The 17,131-nt window shown below is 67.2% G+C and overlaps 7 protein-coding genes across 7 annotated transcripts; 3 read left to right on the top strand and 4 right to left on the bottom strand.

The window, feature by feature from the left end:
* Window positions 1–1,180: 1,180 nt before the first annotated feature.
* On the top strand, window positions 1,181–1,468 carry MICPUN_88779 (predicted protein; the record flags this gene model as incomplete). Its single annotated transcript, XM_002506545.1, has 1 exon — window positions 1,181–1,468. A coding segment is annotated over one exon (288 nt), but the record flags the coding sequence as incomplete, so codon positions are not given.
* A 603-nt stretch (window positions 1,469–2,071) lies between these two features.
* On the bottom strand, window positions 2,072–3,219 carry FTN (ferritin; the record flags this gene model as incomplete). The annotated part of the gene is made up of 2 exons (XM_002506368.1): window positions 2,072–2,791; window positions 3,037–3,219. 2 exons carry the CDS (start codon window positions 3,217–3,219, stop codon window positions 2,207–2,209), a joined length of 768 nt encoding a protein of 255 aa, XP_002506414.1. The 3' UTR covers window positions 2,072–2,206.
* Window positions 3,220–3,623: 404 nt separating this feature from the next.
* Window positions 3,624–4,487, top strand: MICPUN_64555 (predicted protein; the record flags this gene model as incomplete). Its single annotated transcript, XM_002506544.1, has 1 exon — window positions 3,624–4,487. One exon carries the CDS (start codon window positions 3,624–3,626, stop codon window positions 4,485–4,487), a length of 864 nt encoding a protein of 287 aa, XP_002506590.1.
* A 70-nt stretch (window positions 4,488–4,557) lies between these two features.
* On the bottom strand, window positions 4,558–8,679 carry MICPUN_64554 (predicted protein; the record flags this gene model as incomplete). The annotated part of the gene is made up of 1 exon (XM_002506367.1): window positions 4,558–8,679. One exon carries the CDS (start codon window positions 8,677–8,679, stop codon window positions 4,558–4,560), a length of 4,122 nt encoding a protein of 1,373 aa, XP_002506413.1.
* Window positions 8,680–8,739: 60 nt separating this feature from the next.
* On the bottom strand, window positions 8,740–9,921 carry MICPUN_104406 (predicted protein; the record flags this gene model as incomplete). Its single annotated transcript, XM_002506366.1, has 1 exon — window positions 8,740–9,921. The coding sequence occupies one exon, from the start codon at window positions 9,919–9,921 to the stop codon at window positions 8,740–8,742; it is 1,182 nt and encodes a 393-aa protein (XP_002506412.1).
* A 366-nt stretch (window positions 9,922–10,287) lies between these two features.
* Window positions 10,288–12,018, top strand: MICPUN_98380 (dead-box ATP-dependent RNA helicase; the record flags this gene model as incomplete). Its single annotated transcript, XM_002506543.1, has 1 exon — window positions 10,288–12,018. The coding sequence occupies one exon, from the start codon at window positions 10,288–10,290 to the stop codon at window positions 12,016–12,018; it is 1,731 nt and encodes a 576-aa protein (XP_002506589.1).
* Window positions 12,019–14,822: 2,804 nt separating this feature from the next.
* MICPUN_64550 (predicted protein) lies at window positions 14,823–16,912 on the bottom strand (the record flags this gene model as incomplete). Its single annotated transcript, XM_002506365.1, has 2 exons — window positions 14,823–15,923; window positions 16,007–16,912. 2 exons carry the CDS (start codon window positions 16,910–16,912, stop codon window positions 15,660–15,662), a joined length of 1,170 nt encoding a protein of 389 aa, XP_002506411.1. The 3' UTR covers window positions 14,823–15,659.
* Window positions 16,913–17,131: the final 219 nt, after the last annotated feature.

Raw genomic sequence — 17,131 nt, 5'->3', positions numbered from 1 at the left:
GACGGTCGCCGGCGCGCGCCCCGTCGCTCGCGCGTGCGCCGCCGCCGTCGCCGCGCACCTCTCGCGATTGAATTGCGTCCCGATCGTCGCCGGGCTGGAGGCGTCCACGAAACCGCACGACGTGTACGCGCACGGCCGCGTTCGCATGGACGCGTGCACGATGACCAACCTCGAGCTCGTCCTCGGCGCGGAGGGCACCGCGGAGGGGTCGACGCTGAGGCGTATCTCGTTCGGGTGTTACACGGACGCGGGGCGCCGAACGTTGCGTCGATGGATCGCGTCGCCGCTTCGCGACGTGGGGACGATTACCGAGAGGCAGGACGCGGTCTGGGCCGCCGCGGATCGCGGTTCGGCGGTGGCGGAGGCGGTGGAGAGCGCGATGCGGGGTTTGCGCGGCGCGCCGGACCTCGAACGCGCGGTGGGTCGCGCGAGGGCGGCGAGAAACGCCGGACTCGTCGGCGGGTCAAAATTCGCGTTGTCGTTACCCCCGCATCTCGCGAGGCCGAGGCACGCGAGGAGGGTCGCCGCGCTCGCCGCCGCCGCCGCCGCGGTGCGCCGGGCGTGGCGCGCGACCAACGATTTCGCCGCCGCGATCGGCGACGATGACTTGAAGCGAATACCCGCGCTGTTCCGGCGGTTCATCGAAGCGGGCCGGTTCGACGCGTCGGCGCTCGAAATCGTCGACGACGTTCTTCGCGAAGTAGTTCACTCCTCTCTCTCCAGAGACGATTCGAAAGCGTCCGTTAAGAAGCCGACGAAAGCGGCGTTCGGCGCGTCGCTGGCATCGTCCAGGGATCCCGGCGGCGACGACGACGACGCGTCGCGGGCTATACGCGACGCCGACGAGGTTTGCACCGCGCTCCTGGAACGGTTCCTGGAGCACTCCGGCTCGTGGGTCGCCGCCGCCGCCGCGTGCGCCGAGGTCGACGCGGTGTCATCTCTCGCCGCGTTCGCGAGGGACGGGGGTGCGTCGCAGCCCATGTGCCGCCCCGTTTTCGTGACGCGAGGGCAAACCCCGAACGGCGATCCCGTATTCGACGCGAAGGATCTTTGGCATCCGTGCGCGATTGTCACCGCGATGACGACGAGCGGAGCCGGACCAGCCGCCGGCGCAGACGGCGTGGTCCCCAACGACGTGGCGCTCGGCGGCGAAAACGCCGATCCGTCCACTCCGCCCGCGATGCTCCTCACCGGTCCGAACATGGGGGGTAAGTCGACGCTCCTGAGGGCGACGTGCGTCGCCGTCGTCTTGGCGCAGATGGGCGCTCCCGTGCCTGCGAGATCGTGCGTCCTCACCCCGGCGGATGCCGTGTTCGCCAGGCTCGGCGGCGCCGGCGACAGGATCCACGCCGGCGAGTCCACGTTCTTGGTGGAGTGCGCCGAGGCGTCGGCGATCCTTCGGGGCGCCACGAGGGATTCGATCGTCGCGTTGGACGAGCTGGGACGGGGCACGTCCACGTTCGACGGCTACGCCGTGGCGCACGCGAGTTTAGAGCACCTCGCGCATTCCGTGCGGTGTCGCGTGATGTTCGCCACGCACTACCACGGCCTGAGCAGGGAGTTTTTGGCGTCGCCCCTCGTGCAGCTGCGGCACATGGCGGCGCACGTCGCGGACGAGGCAGTCGGGGGTACATCGGACAAAACGTCGGACAAAACGTCGGGAAAAACGTCGGATGACGCGTCGGCAGATGCGGGGGGTGACGCGCCGATCACGTTCCTTTACAAGCTGCGAAAGGGCGCGTGCCCCAAGAGCTACGGCATGAAAGTCGCGTCTCTCGCCGGGATGCCCCGTCAGATCGTTCGCCACGCGGAGGAGGTCGCGGCGGCGATGGAGACGTCGCTGGCGTCGGTGTTCGGGGGCGGGCGGCGCGACGGGGACGCGTCGACGGCGGGGGAGAGGCCGTTGACGGCTGGGGAGAGGCGGGCGGTGGACGCGATCGTCGCGGCGATTGACGCGGAGGATCACGACGCGCTGATGAGGCTGTGGACGGGGTTGCGCGAGCGGCTGGGAATGGTGTAGAGACGTTCGGTGGTGGATAGCGGTGGCGGTTAGGAGCGGTGGCGGTCGCTTCGAGCGGAACGGTCTCTGCGTTTTTTCATCACAAGGAAAAGATACAAGGCATAGCCGGGGGCCCTCGGTCCCCCGCGACAAACGTCTCCGCGCTGCGACGACGCGAACGGGCTCGAGCTCCTGTATGGAAAAGACTCACGCCTCCCTGTTGAGCATCATCTGGTCGAAGTGCCACACCGCGTCGCCCTTGTTCCCCATCCGTCTCAGCTGCGCCACAAACTCGCTCACCTCCTGGATGGACTTCACCTGATCCTCCAGCAGCTCGCCCTCGATGAAGTCCTGCAACGCGGCATCCTCCGCGTCCTCGGCGATCCTGTGCAGCGCCACCAGCCTGTCATTGTTGAGCTTCTCCAGGCTCAGGGACAGCTCGAACGCGTAGAGCGCGTCGCCCTTCTCCGGGTGGTCGTACTCAACCTGCGGCGGCATGATGGCCTGCAGCTCGACCCTTCCGCCCCTCGTGATCTGGTAGTTCATCAGGAGCTCCGCGTGGCCGCGCTCCTCGAGCGATTCCTTGAGGAAGTGTTTCGCGATGCCCGGGAGGTAGACGTTATCCCTGGCGAAGTACGCGTACATGGCGTGGTAGATGTAGGAGACGTTGTACTCGATGTTGATCTGCTCGTTGATGGCGATCTCGCACTCCTTGGTGAAGTGCGAGGTGCGCGCGAACGAGTCGGAGCGGTTATCGGCGATGGGGTGCGAATTCCTCGCCTCCACGATGGCCTGCGTCGGAGATGTTCGGGTGACGGGGAGATGGAGGCGCGTCAGCGAGGGACGCGAACGTAGGGCGCGGCGACGTCGGGCGGAGTCGTCGAGCGAAAACCAACAACGCGGTGGAATTTTGAGTCGCGATTGAGAATTTGACGTCATCTCGCGGCGCGGGGGGCGGCGCGGCTCGAGGAGGTTCGAGCGCGCCGCGAGTCCCGGGTCCGCCGGATCACGGCGGAGTATCGCGGGCTGAAGCGTACCTCGAAGGGCTTGGTGAGCGCGGTCTCCTTGGTGGCGTCCTTGGACGGGCCCGCCATCGCCACGACGGCTCGGCGCGAACGAGGGTTGGCCGCGATGCTGCTGCTTTTGCGGGTCGAACTGCCGCGGGCGGTGCCGGCGACGGCGACGCGCGCGGAGAGGGAGGACGCGATGACGGTGGACATGTTAGCCGATGTGATGGTGCGAGGGCGTCGGATGCCGGTGTGCGTTGGCGGTGCCGCGAGCGCTGTTGTGACGGCGGTCGCCTCGGTTCGCCAGACGGTTGGAAGGGAACCCAGGGAGGCGGGGCGTCGACAGGGTGCGCTGTGACTAAAAAAGCATAGGCTGACGTGTCCCAAATCTGCAGTGGCGGATATTTTTGAAGCGCTTCGAGCCTGGCGAGGCTCGAAAACGAGACACGCGCGAATAGTCAGAAGATCTGGATAAATAGAAAATAACAGGAGTTCTGCACAAAGCGCGAACCAGTCTCTCGTTTAACGTGTCCCTTAATTCACCTTTAGCACGAAGTCGGAAAACGCTCTATAAAATCAAACGCTCTCGCGCGAGTCCACTCGAGGTCCGCGCAACCATGGGGGACGACGCATCCGCGGAGCGCCTGCGTCGCGGCGGATACACCCGCGAGAGGGTGCGTTTCACATCTCGCGACGGCGTCGTCCTCGCCGCCGACCTCTTCCTCCCCGCCGGCGCCTCCCGAGCCTCGTTCGACGACGATGGCGACGACGCGCCGGGTCCGCGAACGATCGTCGCGGACCCCGCGTTCAGGGACGGCGCGCCGCACGCGATGGTGACGTGCCACGCGCACCCCAAGTTCGGCGGCTCGCCCGACATGATGCACCGCCTGTGCGCGCACGTGGCGTCGTCGGGATGCGCCGTGGTGAACCTCCACCTCAGAGGCGCGGGGTCGTCGGGCGGGCGAGGGTCGTGGCAGGGTACCGGGGGCGAAGTGGACGACGCGCGTGCCGCCCTTGATTTCGCCGTCGCGCGACTGCGCGCAAACACGGTGCACCTGATGGGGTACTCGTTCGGCGCCACGGTGTTGGGCGCGGTGATCGATCACGCGCCGCAGGTGGCCACGTACGCCGCCATCGCGTACCCGCTGGGCACCTACCACGCGTGGAGCAAAGGCCTAGCCGGCTTCGGCGCCAAGCTGCTGATGCGCGCGCACTGCGCTCCGCTGCGCGCCAGCGCCGTCCCAAAGCTGTTCGTCATTGGCACCGCAGACTGCTTCACCAAGCGATCGACGCTCGAACGATTCGCGCGCGGCTGCGCGGGGGAAGAGGGCTCAAACGCGTACGTCGAGTTCGAGGGTGCCGATCATTTCGGCTTCGTCGCGTCGCCGTGGAGCGGTCGGGTGTGCGATACAGTGCGGGGATTCATCGCGGACGTCGCCGCTCGTTCGCGTGCGACGGGGGGGACGGGCCCGGTCGGTTAAGCGTGGTGATTAAAGTGTTGTTAGTCGATGGAGTTAGTTCGAACTCGTGATAAACTTTATAAACTTAGCGTCAGTCGCCGTCGTTCTCGTCGAGCCACTGGCGGAGCGCGCTGTCCAGTCCCCCCGTCGTCGGCGTTGGACGCGGGGCGCCGCGTCCCCTGCGCCCGACGTACCTCCTCCCCGCGCCGCCGCCGCCGCCCGCTTTCCCGCCCGCTCCGCTCCTCCTCGAGCTCCGATTCGCGCCAACCCGAAACCCCCGGCTTTCGCTCGAAGACTTCGAAGACTTCCCCCGAGGCACCCGCACCGACGCCACGAGCTCCCTCTCCTTGGACCACGTCTCGTTCCTGTCCCTGTCCAGCCACGCCAGCAGCGTCGCCTCCCTCGCCACGAGCCGCCCGGGGTTATCGTCCGCGACGTCGACGGAGAGCTTCAAGTCGCCAGCCAGTTTAACAACCGCGTCCCTCAGCGGAGGTTCGGATGGCGAGCGTTTGCCGACGCCGGTGACGATGACCAGGTTCCCGTGCACCGCGAGCCCCAGCTTGCGCCGCTCGCGCAACGCTTGGAGCACGGAGAGCACCGCCGCGCGCGTCTCCGGGACGGACAAGCCGTGCACGTCGATCATCGGAGAATTCATCGGAGAGTCGGACATAGAGCCGGACAAATCGGAAGCGTCTCTGGAGACGACGGCGGATTCGTGCGACGCGATGGACTCCGCGGGTCCGTCCACCTCGGGACCGAGGACGTCCGCCAGCATGAAGTTGGGGTGAACGACGTGCGACGGGTGAGAGCTCTGGACGCTTCCAGAAGACGCGCCTCCGGACGCCGGTTCAAACGCCTGGTCCACCCACATCTCCGTGAGCTGCCGAAACCCGCGATTGTTCGGTCGCACGTCGAGCGCGCGCATGTCTCGGTAGATGGCGATGAGCGCGCCGACGTCGCCGCCGCCGACCCTCCCAGCCGCGAGCGCGGCTCCCAGCGTCCCCTCGTTCGGCGCGACGCCCTCGGTTCTCATGCGCCAGTACGCGTCGGCGGTGGCGTGAAGGTCGCCCGCGCACGCGTGCGCCTGCATCAGCGCCGTCCACGCCTTGGCGTCGGGCGTCACGCCCGCGGCTCGCATCCGGTCGAAAACCTCGGACGCGCGGTCGGGCGCGCCCGCTCTGGCGCACGCGCTCAGCACGCTCGTCCACGTCTTCAGGCACGGCTCGAGGCGGACCTTCGGGGAGCGCATCTCGCGCAGGAGGCGCGACGCGGCGTCGCACGCGTCTTCGGAGTCGTCATCGTAACGGTCGTCGTAACGGTCGTCATCGTAACGGTCGTCGTAACGGTCGTCATCGTAACGCTCGTCGTAACGGTCGTCAAAGCCGTCGCCGTTGAGCTCCGTGTTGGAGTCTTCGTTGAGCTGCGATCGCGTGGGTTGCGCGTGGGTTTGCGACTCGGTCGACCGTTTGGGCCTGGCCACCGCGGCGTACGCGTCGATGACGGTGTTGAACGTCGCTCGGTCCGGCTTGGGCACGACGCCGTCGCCGTGCGGGTCGTCGAGCATGGCCCTCAGGATCGCCTCGGCGCGTCGCGGTTCGTTGGCGCGCGAAAACGCGGACGCCACGAGGTTGAACGCCACGAGCTCGACGCCCGCGGTTGCGCCGTTTTTGCGACGGCCGACGGTTCCGTTCGCTTTCCCGTTCTTCGCCTTCTTCGTCTTCTTCCCCGCCGCGCGAGAATCGGCGGAGATGACCGCGCGGGCCGAGCGCACCGCGTCCTCGAGGAGCCTCGCCGCGCCGACCGGCTCCCCCGCGTCGCAGTACGCCTTGATTATGGACGTCCACGCCCGCCGCGTGGGTTCGCAACCCAACCCGCCCAAGCCCACGCGCCTGGCGTCATACGCTCCTTTATCGCGCCCCTCCCGTCCCTCCCGTCCCCCGTGTACGGACTCGGACTCTCGTTTGAGCTGGTCCAGCGCGGCGAGGTTCGCCTCCCACAGCGCCACCGCCCCCGCCGCGTCCCCCGCGCGCTCGAACGCCTCGAGCGTGAGCTCGAGATCCTCCGGCACCGGCGCCACCCCCGCGGCGCGCAAGTTCTCCAGCGTTCGCGATGAAACGTCGGGTAGGCCCGCGACGGCGGCGACGTGAAGCGACGCTCGAGCCGCAGACGCGGCGCGAGACTTGACGACGTTACTCGACGACCCCGTCGTCAGTTCCAGGTGTTCGCTGCGAACCACGGCGTCCGCGACGCACGACGCCGCCGCCTGCATCGGCGACATCCGCCGCCCCCCCGCGCCGCCCCCGCGAAGCATCGCCTTGTACAGCGCTCGGTAGTGCCGCGGGTTTTCCGGCGCAACGACGCCGTGCGCGGCCATCTTCGCGTGGACGTCCAGCGCCGCCCTCGCGCCACGCCGGGAGGAGCGGGAGGCGAGGAGCGCGTGCATGAGCTGAGCGTACGCGGGCGCGGCGGCTCGGCGCTGCGCGGCGGCTCGGCGCGCGCGTTTGGCGTCAGCCGCCCACGCCGCCGCCGCCTCGTCGCCGTCGTTTTTTTCATCCGCCCCGACGCTGAGGTCGAAGATGGAGGACCGCGCGCCGCCGCCGCCTGTCGTCGCGTGAACGGGCATCGCGCCGCCCGGGGTGGGGCACGACGGCCAGCGGCGCATGAACGGCTCGGACGCCATCTCGTCCAACAGTTCCGACGCCCGAGTCGTTCGGCCCGCGCGGCACAGCGCTCCGATGACGCAGGACCACGCCGCGCCCCCGAGACTGTTATGACCGTCATGACCGTCGTCGTAACCGTCGGCACCCCCATCGGCACCCTCTGCACCCCACGCATGGTGCCGTCCGCGTCGGGCCGATTGAAAGAGCGCCTCCACGGCGTCGGCGGCGGCGGCCGTTCCCGACGCTCCGATGACGGGCGCCAGCGACGCCACCATGTAATCGTCCGCGACGCAATCGCCGTCGCCGACGATGTCCACCGCGACGTTACGCGCGAAGCGGGGATCCCTGAGCGCCGACGCCGCCCTGCACGCGGCGGTGTACACGCGCGTTGGAAGCGAGCGGGATCGAAGCGACGAATTCTTCGCGCCGGATGTATCGCCGGAAGGATCCTCGCGATTCTTTCGGCGGATGTAATCGCGGAGACTCTCGTACGCATCCGCGGCTGCGCGCGGGCGCCGGCGGGCCTTCGAGGCGATCTCCAGCGCGTACACCTCCTCCACGATGGACTCCATCGATCTGTGATTAGTCAGTCCGTCGTCGTCGGCACAGCTGGCGGCGTCCGGGGGTGGTGACTGATCCTTCCGTCGTCGAACCCCGCGGTTCCAGTTGTTCAATCCCGCGGCGACCCTCGCGCACTTCGCGACGTCCACGCGCCCCAGCTTCGCCTCCGCGTGCATGTCGACCCACAGCGCGTCCGCCTGCTTGCCCTGTCCGATGCCGTCGTGGACCCACGCCATGGCGGCGCGCGACGCGCCGCCGTCGTCTCGATGGTACCCCGCTTTGATCCCCTCCTTGTACACCTCCAGCGCGTCCCTCGCGCCGCCCTTCTCGCCGACGGCCCGGACGCACGCGGCGAAATCCGCGCCGTCGAGCGCGCGCAGCACCGCGAGCACCGCGGGGAGGTCCCATCGCGCGCCCGCGTGTCCCCACAGCCGCGTCGTGCGCACGCATCGCGCGGGGGGCACGCCTGATGCCCGCGACGCGCCCTCGATGACGGCGAGGACTTGTCGCCAGTCGTCGTTCCTGTTGAGCGACGCCTCGACGCGCGCGAGCGCCTCCCTCCGCGCGATGCGTGCGACGCCGTCCGTCGTGTTTTGGCGCGCCTCCCCGCCGGAGCGCTGGGACGACTCGTCGGTGGTGGACGCGCGCGCGGTCGCGCGGGTCCGTTCCGCCGAAAGTCGGCGCGTCGACTCCGGGAGTGGTGGGGTCGCCCGTCGTCGTGGACCGAGGCGCGCCCATCGCGGATGCGGATCGCGCGACGGGCCGGCCGTCGCGCCGGACGCCGCCCTGTGCGGGAGCGCGCGTGGCGTCACCGTCGCCACGCGCAACGCCGCGCTCATGTCCGCCGCACTCCCGCACCGCCCAATGCCTATCCGTAAAAGCGCGACGTGGTGAAAAAGGCACGGCAGAGGGCGTGTGGTGTGGCCGGCGATCGCAACTGAACACTTGGAGATGACCGCGCGATCGCGCTCCGGTGTTTTCCCATTTGCCATTACATTTAAAGAATCGCGGTTTTTTCTGCAACAAACCCCACACCCCGTCTAAACCAAAAATCACTTCCTCTTCCTCGCCAGCGCCTCAACCACCGGGCCCACCCCGGGAACCGACCGCTGCGCACGCGTCCCGACGCTCGCGCCGACGATCTCTCCGAGCGCCGCGCCGACGATCGTCATGCGCCCGCACCACTTCGGATCCCACGACCCGCAGTCCTTGGCGCGCAGCGCGGCGACGAGCCCAGCCCCAACAGCTCCACCCGCCACGACGCACAAACCCCTCGCCGCGTTGCCGACGAGCATTCGAGCGTAGAGCTCCAAAACCACAAACGTCAGTCTCGAGTCGTCGATGGCGACGGTCGCCTTCTTGCCGCCCTTCTTCTTCTCCGACGCCGCCAACCCGGGCAAGGAGGCGGTGGACGCGTCGCCGGCGTCCTCGTCGTCCTCGTCGTCTGCAGTGTCGTCATCCTTGGCGTCTGCAGTGTCGAAACCCTTCCCCGATCGCCGCGACGAGTACAGCGCTCGGCAGAAGAACGCCATGATCGTCGACGCGACTACGAACTCCCCGCCCGCGACGATGACGTTGGCGCGGGCGTAGGTGGACGCCATGCTCAGCGCCTTCCCGGCACGGGTCAGGTCGCCGTGCTCCCAGGACGCGCGAACGCACTTGCGCGTCGCGGATCTGGCGTAGTCTTTGATCATCTTGCGACAGGTCCTGGCGTCGAGGAACGCCACCGCGGCTCGCTCCAACAGCCGTCTCGCGAGCTGCACGCACGTCTCGCGTACGAACCCCTGCATCGCGCGCTTGCGGGGTTCCGCCCACTGGATCACCGGAACCGGGCGCTGGTACACCCCTTTATGCAGGTCAGCCTCGGCTTCAATCTCGGCCATCTCCGTGATCCACTTGCCCACAACCTGCGAGTAGACCATGGCGGAGTTGCGCGCGAGGCGCATGGCGATCGCGGACGTGGTGAACTGCGAGCCGATGGTCTTGATCTCCACGTCGTAGACCTTTCCGGTGGTGGCGTCGCGCATGTCGAGGCAGCGCGCGACGGGCATGAGCGCCGCGAGCAGCGCGTTGGCGACGTCGACGGTTCCGTACCCGACCGTCGGGGACGTGGCGTGGTTCATCCACGCATGATCCTCCGCGGCGACGTGGGGCGCGGCTAGCGCGGAGACGGCGAACCCGCCGGCGAGGCCCAACGCCGTGAACGATGCCTTGGTCGCCGCGGTGGTGGCCATGACGATGCGGGAGAGCGCAGCCACGGGCGCTCGTCGTTGTGACCCAAAGGGCGACGACGACCCAAAAGTTGAATCTCCGCCCGAAAAAATCAGATTTTGGTAACGGTATTTGTGCTTCTTCTGCAAACTGATCACACTGTTCGTTAAAAAATTACGGACTTTAAATACAAATTTCTCACCGTACTCTCATACACTCGCGCGGTCCCGTTTTTAATCGAACCAGTGGCGGCGGCGCGCCGCCCGTCCCCTCGTTTCCCGCCGAACGCGGAATTGTCGGCGAGATCTTGCCGAGATCTGATCGCCACTTCCGCGCTGCTCTCCGGCGACGACGCATCGGACACCCAACACACGCGAATCAACGCGAGCATGGTGCAGGGCACCGTGAGCAGCGCGGGGCTCCCCGCGCCGTGGCAGGAGGTTCACGCCGAGGGACTCACGTACTACTGGAACACCGAGACGAACGTGACGCAGTACGAACGTCCCGTCGCAGGTCAGGCGTCCAAGCCCGCGATCGATTACTCGTACCTCGGCGGCGCCACCGAGGGCGGCGCGCTGGGAAACAACGAGGCCGGCGGCGAGGAGGAGTACAACGCGCCGCCGCCCGACGCGTACAAGCGCGGCGGCGGCCTCGGCGTCACCGATCTCAACTACCAGACCACCGAAGACGGAGCCGAGTACCGTCGGCGCAACGAGATCACCGTCAAGGCGCCGCACGGCATCGTCGTTCCGGACGCCATGCAGCGCTTCACCGACTGGGAATGGCCGCGAGAGCTCATGGACGCCGTCGACAGGGCCGGGTACAAGTCCCCGACCCCGATCCAAGCCCAGTCGTGGCCAATCGCGCTGCAGGGATACGACCTCATCTCCGTCGCAAAGACGGGATCGGGCAAGACGGTGGGATACCTCTTCCCGGGGATCATGCACATCCGCGGCAGGCAGGGGCCCTCGTTCCCGCGGCCCGTCGGGCCCACCGTCACCGTCCTCGCCCCGACGCGCGAGCTCGCCACGCAGATCCAGGACGAGACGGCAAAGTTCGGCCGAGCCATCGGCATGTATTCCGTGTGCCTGTACGGCGGCGCGCCCAAGGGGCACCAGCTCCGGGAACTCCGCCACGGACCGCAGATCGCCATCGCAACCCCGGGAAGGCTCAACGACTTTCTCGAGTCCGGCGCCGTCAACCTCGGCTCGTCCACGTACGTGGTGCTCGACGAGGCGGACCGGATGCTGGACATGGGCTTCGAGCCGCAGATTCGAAAGATCCTGCAGAGGGCGCCCGCGCAACGACAGACGCTGTTTTTCACCGCGACGTGGCCACGGGCGGTGGTGCGCGTCGCGACCGCCATCCTCACCAACCCCATCCAGGTCAACATCGGCGACACCGACACCCTCGTCGCCAACAAGGACATCACGCAAGTCGTGGAGGTGTGCGGCGGGTTCCAGAAGCAGCAGCGCCTGATGGAGGTGCTTCGCAACCCGCCCACGCAGCCGCTCAAGGCGATCGTGTTCTGCGGCACCAAGAAGATGTGCGACCAGATTGGGCGAAGCATGGGCGGCATGGGCGCGGTGATCCACGGCGACAAGGAGCAGCGCGAGCGAGACTGGATCCTCAACCAGTTTCGATCCGGTCGCGTCCCCGTCCTCGTCGCCACCGACGTCGCCGCGCGAGGTCTCGACATCAAGGAAGTGAACATGGTCGTCAACTTTGACTTTCCCAACCAGATCGAGGATTACGTCCACCGCATCGGCAGGACGGGGCGCGCGGGGAACAAGGGGTGGGCGCACTCGTTCATCGAGCCGGGTGAGGGTAACATGGCGCGCAAGCTCATCCCGATCCTGCGCGACGCGGGGCAGGACGTGCCCGCGGAGCTCGACGACATGGCGCGCCGCGGCGGCGGCAGCGGGAAGCCGTCGCGGGGTAGGGGCGGCGGTAGGGGCGGCGGTTTCCGCGGCGGCGGCGGCGGCTACGGCGCCGACCGCGGCGGTTTCCGCGGAGGCGGCGGCGGCTACGGAGGCGGCGGCGGCTACGGAGGCGGCGGCGGCTACGGAGGCGGCGGCGGCGGCTACTCCAACGGCGGCGGCTACGGCGGCGGGTATTAAGCCTCCCCGGGGATAAAATATTTTCCGCGACGAAGGCGCGTCTCCTTTCCACTTCGACGCAGGTCAGCGACGGTCGGGTGACGGCATGGACACACGGACACACGAACACACGAAAACACGGACACACGGACACACGACAAAGCGCACGGGGACACGAGCGCACGGGCACACGAGCAGGCGGGACACCGGGAAAGGTTTGAGGGCATTCAACGCGGAAGAAGACGTGGGCGCGGAACGGTGAGGAGTCCATTCGCCACGCATGAAAGATGACGGCGCGCGAGCCAAAAGTGCGAAGACGGATCGAGCGAAACAGTTTGAGCGCGGGGCGGCGATGAACACGCGAGGGCACGAAACTTCTTTCGTCCGGTTTCCACGCACACACAACGCGAGAACGCTTCGGCGGGGGTAAACCGTGTCTCTTGACACGATAACCTTCGTCAAAGGAGCACTCTTCTCGTTGTTGGGAAACCGACTGCGACTGAAAGATTCACGACCCCTCGCGACGCATCCGAGACCTCTCGCTTCGACGCGCCTCGATTCGCGAATTCGCACCACACTTCGCGCGTCGACGTTAATCACGGCGAGCGGCGGCTCGCCATCCCCCCGCCGCACGCGCGCTTCGTGCCGCGATCGCAACCTCTCGTCGCCCCCACCTCTCTCCGAAAGCGTCTGCCTACCTCGCGCCGCCGGCAAACCCAGCATCGGGATTCAGGGTTGGGGATCAGACTCATCGCGGGCGCGTCGTTCGTTCGCGCGGCCCCGACGACCGCCTCCTCATTTCCTCGTCCTCTCGCAGGTCTCGCAGGTCCGTCGAAGCAGTCCAGGAACACAGTCGTCCAACACAACGCCCCGCTCGCGGGCGAAGATATTAAAAAAAACATTCTTTTGCACAGCGCGAAACTTCAGCAGCGAAACACATTGTGAATAACATGAAACGAATCATATTCCTTCGAAATCGAGTCGTGCCGGCCCACGCAGGCAAGCTGGAAGCTCGCGGCGTCTTAGACCTCGCGGAAGCGCGTGATGGACCAGGGTCGGCGCGCGAGTCCACCCGCGGCGAACCCTGTGTAAAAAACACATCCGCGCACGTTTCATATCCCCAAGATTCCGGAATCATGTCACATCAGATACTCCTCCCGTCGAATAGACAGGACCAGGGTAGCTCAACTTCTGAAACGACCATTCTGACTGGTAGCCCCAGTCTGCTCATCGTTCCGGCCTGATTAGCTCAGTCGGTAGAGCGCACGACTCTTAATCGTGTGGTCATGGGTTCGAGCCCCATATCAGGCACTCACTGACATTTTTTATTTTTTTGACACTTTTTGCAGACTGTTTGATATGTCGACGACTTTTCACCACCTTGCTGACGCAATCAACCCGCGCTGCGCGGCTGGAAATAATGTCAGCTCCCCTCCAACGTTTCGGAATCTTCCATTCTTTTGGAAAAACACGTGGGAAGGGGCGCCAGATCCGCGCAGTTCAGGGCGCGCGCGCGAGTGTCACACCCCCGAACGACCCAAGCCATGGCCCCTCCTCAGGGCTACGCGCCCGTGGCGACGACGGAGTACGAGCCCGACTCCAAGCCCGCGGTTCCGCAGGTGCCCGTGGCCCCCGCGCAGGCGCAGGGAATCCCTCCCGAGCAGCCGCAAGTGCTGCTCGGCCACCCCGTGCTCGTCCGCCCCCAGGGCGTCCACAAAGGTACGCCGCTCGCTCGGTTCGACGCTCGTATTTTAAGATTGGGTCACTTCGCGCGTTTTCCGCGCGAAACCGCGGGCGACGCGCGCGCGCACCACCCGCGCGTCGCCCCGGAAGCCGCTTCGTCAGCCGCAAATTAACTCGATGAGCTGGCGAGATGGAAAAAAAAACGCAAATTTCCAACCAAATTCTCACGAGCCCCCTTTCCCGTCCCCGTCCCCGACCGCAGGCTGGAAGATCCTGGCGATCATCCTGCTCGTGCTCTTCTTCCTCGGCGGTCCACCCCCGCGCGACCGCGAGCACCGCGAGGGCCACCGCGGCATGCAGCGACCCGGCCCTCACCCCTGGGGCCCGGGCCCTCACGGCCGCCACGGTCCTGGCCCCCACCCACACGGCCCCAAGCCCCCGTGCGTCAAGAAGTGCATGGAGGAGGTGGCCGAGGTCAAGGCTGAGTGCGCCACGAAGATGCGCGCCATCAAGCTCGCGTTCGAGGCGGGCAAAATCACTAAGGACCAGGCTCTCGCCAAGTTCGAGGTTCTCAAGCAGGAGTGCGCAGAGGAGTTTGAGGACGTGTTCGAGAAGTGCGGCCCGCACCCCGGGCCCAAGCCCCACGACGGCCCCATGGACCTCGTCGCCATGTTCCACAACGTCTTCGGTTCACCCGAGGCCAAGTCCCCGGAGTGCGACGCGGCGATCGACGACATGAAGGCGAGCTGCGCGCCGACGGATTGGAAAACCTTCGACTGGTCCAAGTGCGCCGAGGCGTCCAAGCGCCTCGCGGACAAGTGCGCCAAGGTTCCCCCCGAACCCGAACCGGAGGCTTTCGGCGCCAAGCCCAGCGGTAACCCCGACTGCGACGCCGCCATCGCCGAGGTGGACGACGCCTGCGCCGCGTCGGATGACAAAACCGCCGTTTACGACTGGAAGAAGTGCGCAGACGCGTCCAAGAAGATCGCCAAGGCGTGCTCCAAGTGGGGACCCAAGCCCCCCGAGGACGCGCCCGAGGCGCTCGAGGCCGAGGCCAAGTCCCCGGAGTGCGACGCGGCGATCGACGACATGAAGGCGAGCTGCGCGCCGACGGATTGGAAAACCTTCGACTGGTCCAAGTGCGCCGAGGCGTCCAAGCGCCTCGCGGACAAGTGCGCCAAGGTTCCCCCCGAACCCGAACCGGAGGCTTTCGGCGCCAAGCCCAGCGGTAACCCCGACTGCGACGCCGCCATCGCCGAGATGGACGACGCCTGCGCCGCGTCGGATGACAAAACCGCCGTTTACGACTGGAAGAAGTGCGCAGACGCGTCCAAGAAGATCGCCAAGGCGTGCTCCAAGTGGGGACCCAAGCCCCCCGAGGACGCGCCCGAGGCGCTCGAGGCTGCCGACGCCGAGGGTGCCGAGGCGAAGGCTAAGCCCGCCGACGCCGCCTGCGACGCCGCGCTCGAGAAGATGCGCGACGCGTGCGCGGGCCCCGCCAAGGATGCCAAGGATGCCTCCCCGTACGACTGGAAGAAGTGCGCTGACGCGTCCAAGGCGATCGGCGCCGCGTGCGCCAAGCCGGGCCCGAAGCCCGACGAGCCCTTCAACTTCCTCGCGTGCGTCGCGCAGGCCAAGATGACGGAGAGCGAGTGCTCGTACGACGTCCAAACGAACCTCGCCAAGGAGGATAAGTTTGACGCGTACATCGACGCGTTTGAGCAGTGCGAGCCCTCCGTGGATCGCCTGGTGCAGGCTTGCCAGTGAGCGGCGATGGACGCGAACGAAGACGCCCGAGATTGTCACTACGTTCTTTCTCGCCTCTCGCGTCGCATTCTTCGACGCGACGAAGACGCCGAGTGCGCCGAGTGCGCCAGCCTATTAACGACATTTACCCGCGGCGTCGAGAAACGCCGCCGGCTTTGATTGATGTAAAATAAGGCGCCCACCGACGATTGTAATTACCACCGACGATACTTTCAAAACTCGTACCGCTTCACGACGCCGTCGTAGTCGAGCGCCTCCCCGACCCGCGCCACTTTCAAAAACGCGTCCAGCGCCGCGGTGCATCTCGGCGGCCACCGCGGCGCGACGATCGCCGTGGACTCGTACATTCGACACGGGGCATTTTCCCCCATCCCGCCCCCGCCGCCGCCGCCCCCGTTCCCGCCGAACTCGCGTCCGTCCCTCCGCGCGCCGTCCGCGCCGATCGTCCCGCGAACCACCGCGGCTTGCTGCGCCACCTGCAAACGAAAGACCGCGTCAGTCTAAGGGTTAGTCTAAACGCCCGCACCGGTATAGTACAAAGATCATACAATAAACGCACCTGCTGCTCCAGTAACCGCGCCGCGTACGCGACGTCGCCTTCGATCCCCCCGCGCCCGTCCCTCGCGTTCTCCGCGGACACCGGCGCGCCGAACCCCCGGCCGCTTCGGCACAGCGCTTGCCACTCCGCCTCGGCGTCGGTCTCGCGCCCGGACGCCCACAGCGCCGCCGTGGCCAGCGCGCGAACGTCCCAAAATTCCGGATCGCGTCGAAGGATGGTCCTCGCCACCCTCAGCGATCCGTCGACGTCGTTCACCTGGAACTTGGCGAGCGCGAGGTTGGCGAGGGCGATGCTCTCCATCTCGCGGCTCGGATCCTTGCTCGCCTCGAGGTAGTCGGCCATGGCTGCGTCCCAGTTGCCGAGCGCGCCCTCCGCGTTGCCGAGGTTGTTGAGCGTCAGCGGATCCGGGTTGTTTTGGTCCGGGGAGAGCTCGACCGATCGCTCGAGGTCCGCCCTCGCGTCCGCCCATCGGCCGGCTTGCAGGCGCTTAGTGCCGCGGTTGGACCACGCCGCCGAGTTGAGCGGCGCGAGCTCGATGGCCTTGGTCCACGCGCGATCCGCGGCGTCGTAGTCGGCGCCCGCGGCCATGGCCTCCTCGAACGCCTTCGCGAGCGCGCGCATGTTCGTCGTCGTCCCAAACGCGTCGGCGCTCGCCGCGAAGGAGCGCGGCGGTACCGGCGCGAACGACGTCATCGCCGAGGTCGTCATCGCCGTCGCGGCGGCCAGCAGCGACGACCTCCTGCCGACGGGTGCGGCCGCGGTGGGAGTGTCCGATGAAGCGCTCGTGTCGTCATCGATGGTGCCGCGGGCGGACGCGGCTCGCACGGCTGGCGCGCGCGTCTCGGCGCGCGAGAGGCGTCGGCGCGCGAGAGGCGTCGGCGCGCACGCGAGCGAGAGGGACGACATCTCCGTCGCGTCGGCGAGGGGAGAGCTACTGCTCGCTTGCGTCTGTCGAAAAGCGCAGAAACAGAGTGCGTGACGTGGCGGGCGGTCTTATCTGATGCAGTCTCACTCCGCGCGCACCGCGCTCGGGCGACGGCGCGCGGTCGTCGACCCGGTGCATGCCCTCGCCCTCCTCTCGCGTCTTCGCGGCATCGTCCGTGTGCGCGCGCGCTCCTCGGATCA

Source organism: Micromonas commoda, chromosome 15 (assembly GCF_000090985.2).
Source record: "Micromonas commoda chromosome 15, complete sequence".
Classification (NCBI taxonomy): domain Eukaryota; kingdom Viridiplantae; phylum Chlorophyta; class Mamiellophyceae; order Mamiellales; family Mamiellaceae; genus Micromonas; species Micromonas commoda.
Note: the sequence above shows the minus strand (reverse complement) of the source record. Positions and strands in the feature narration are given on the sequence as shown.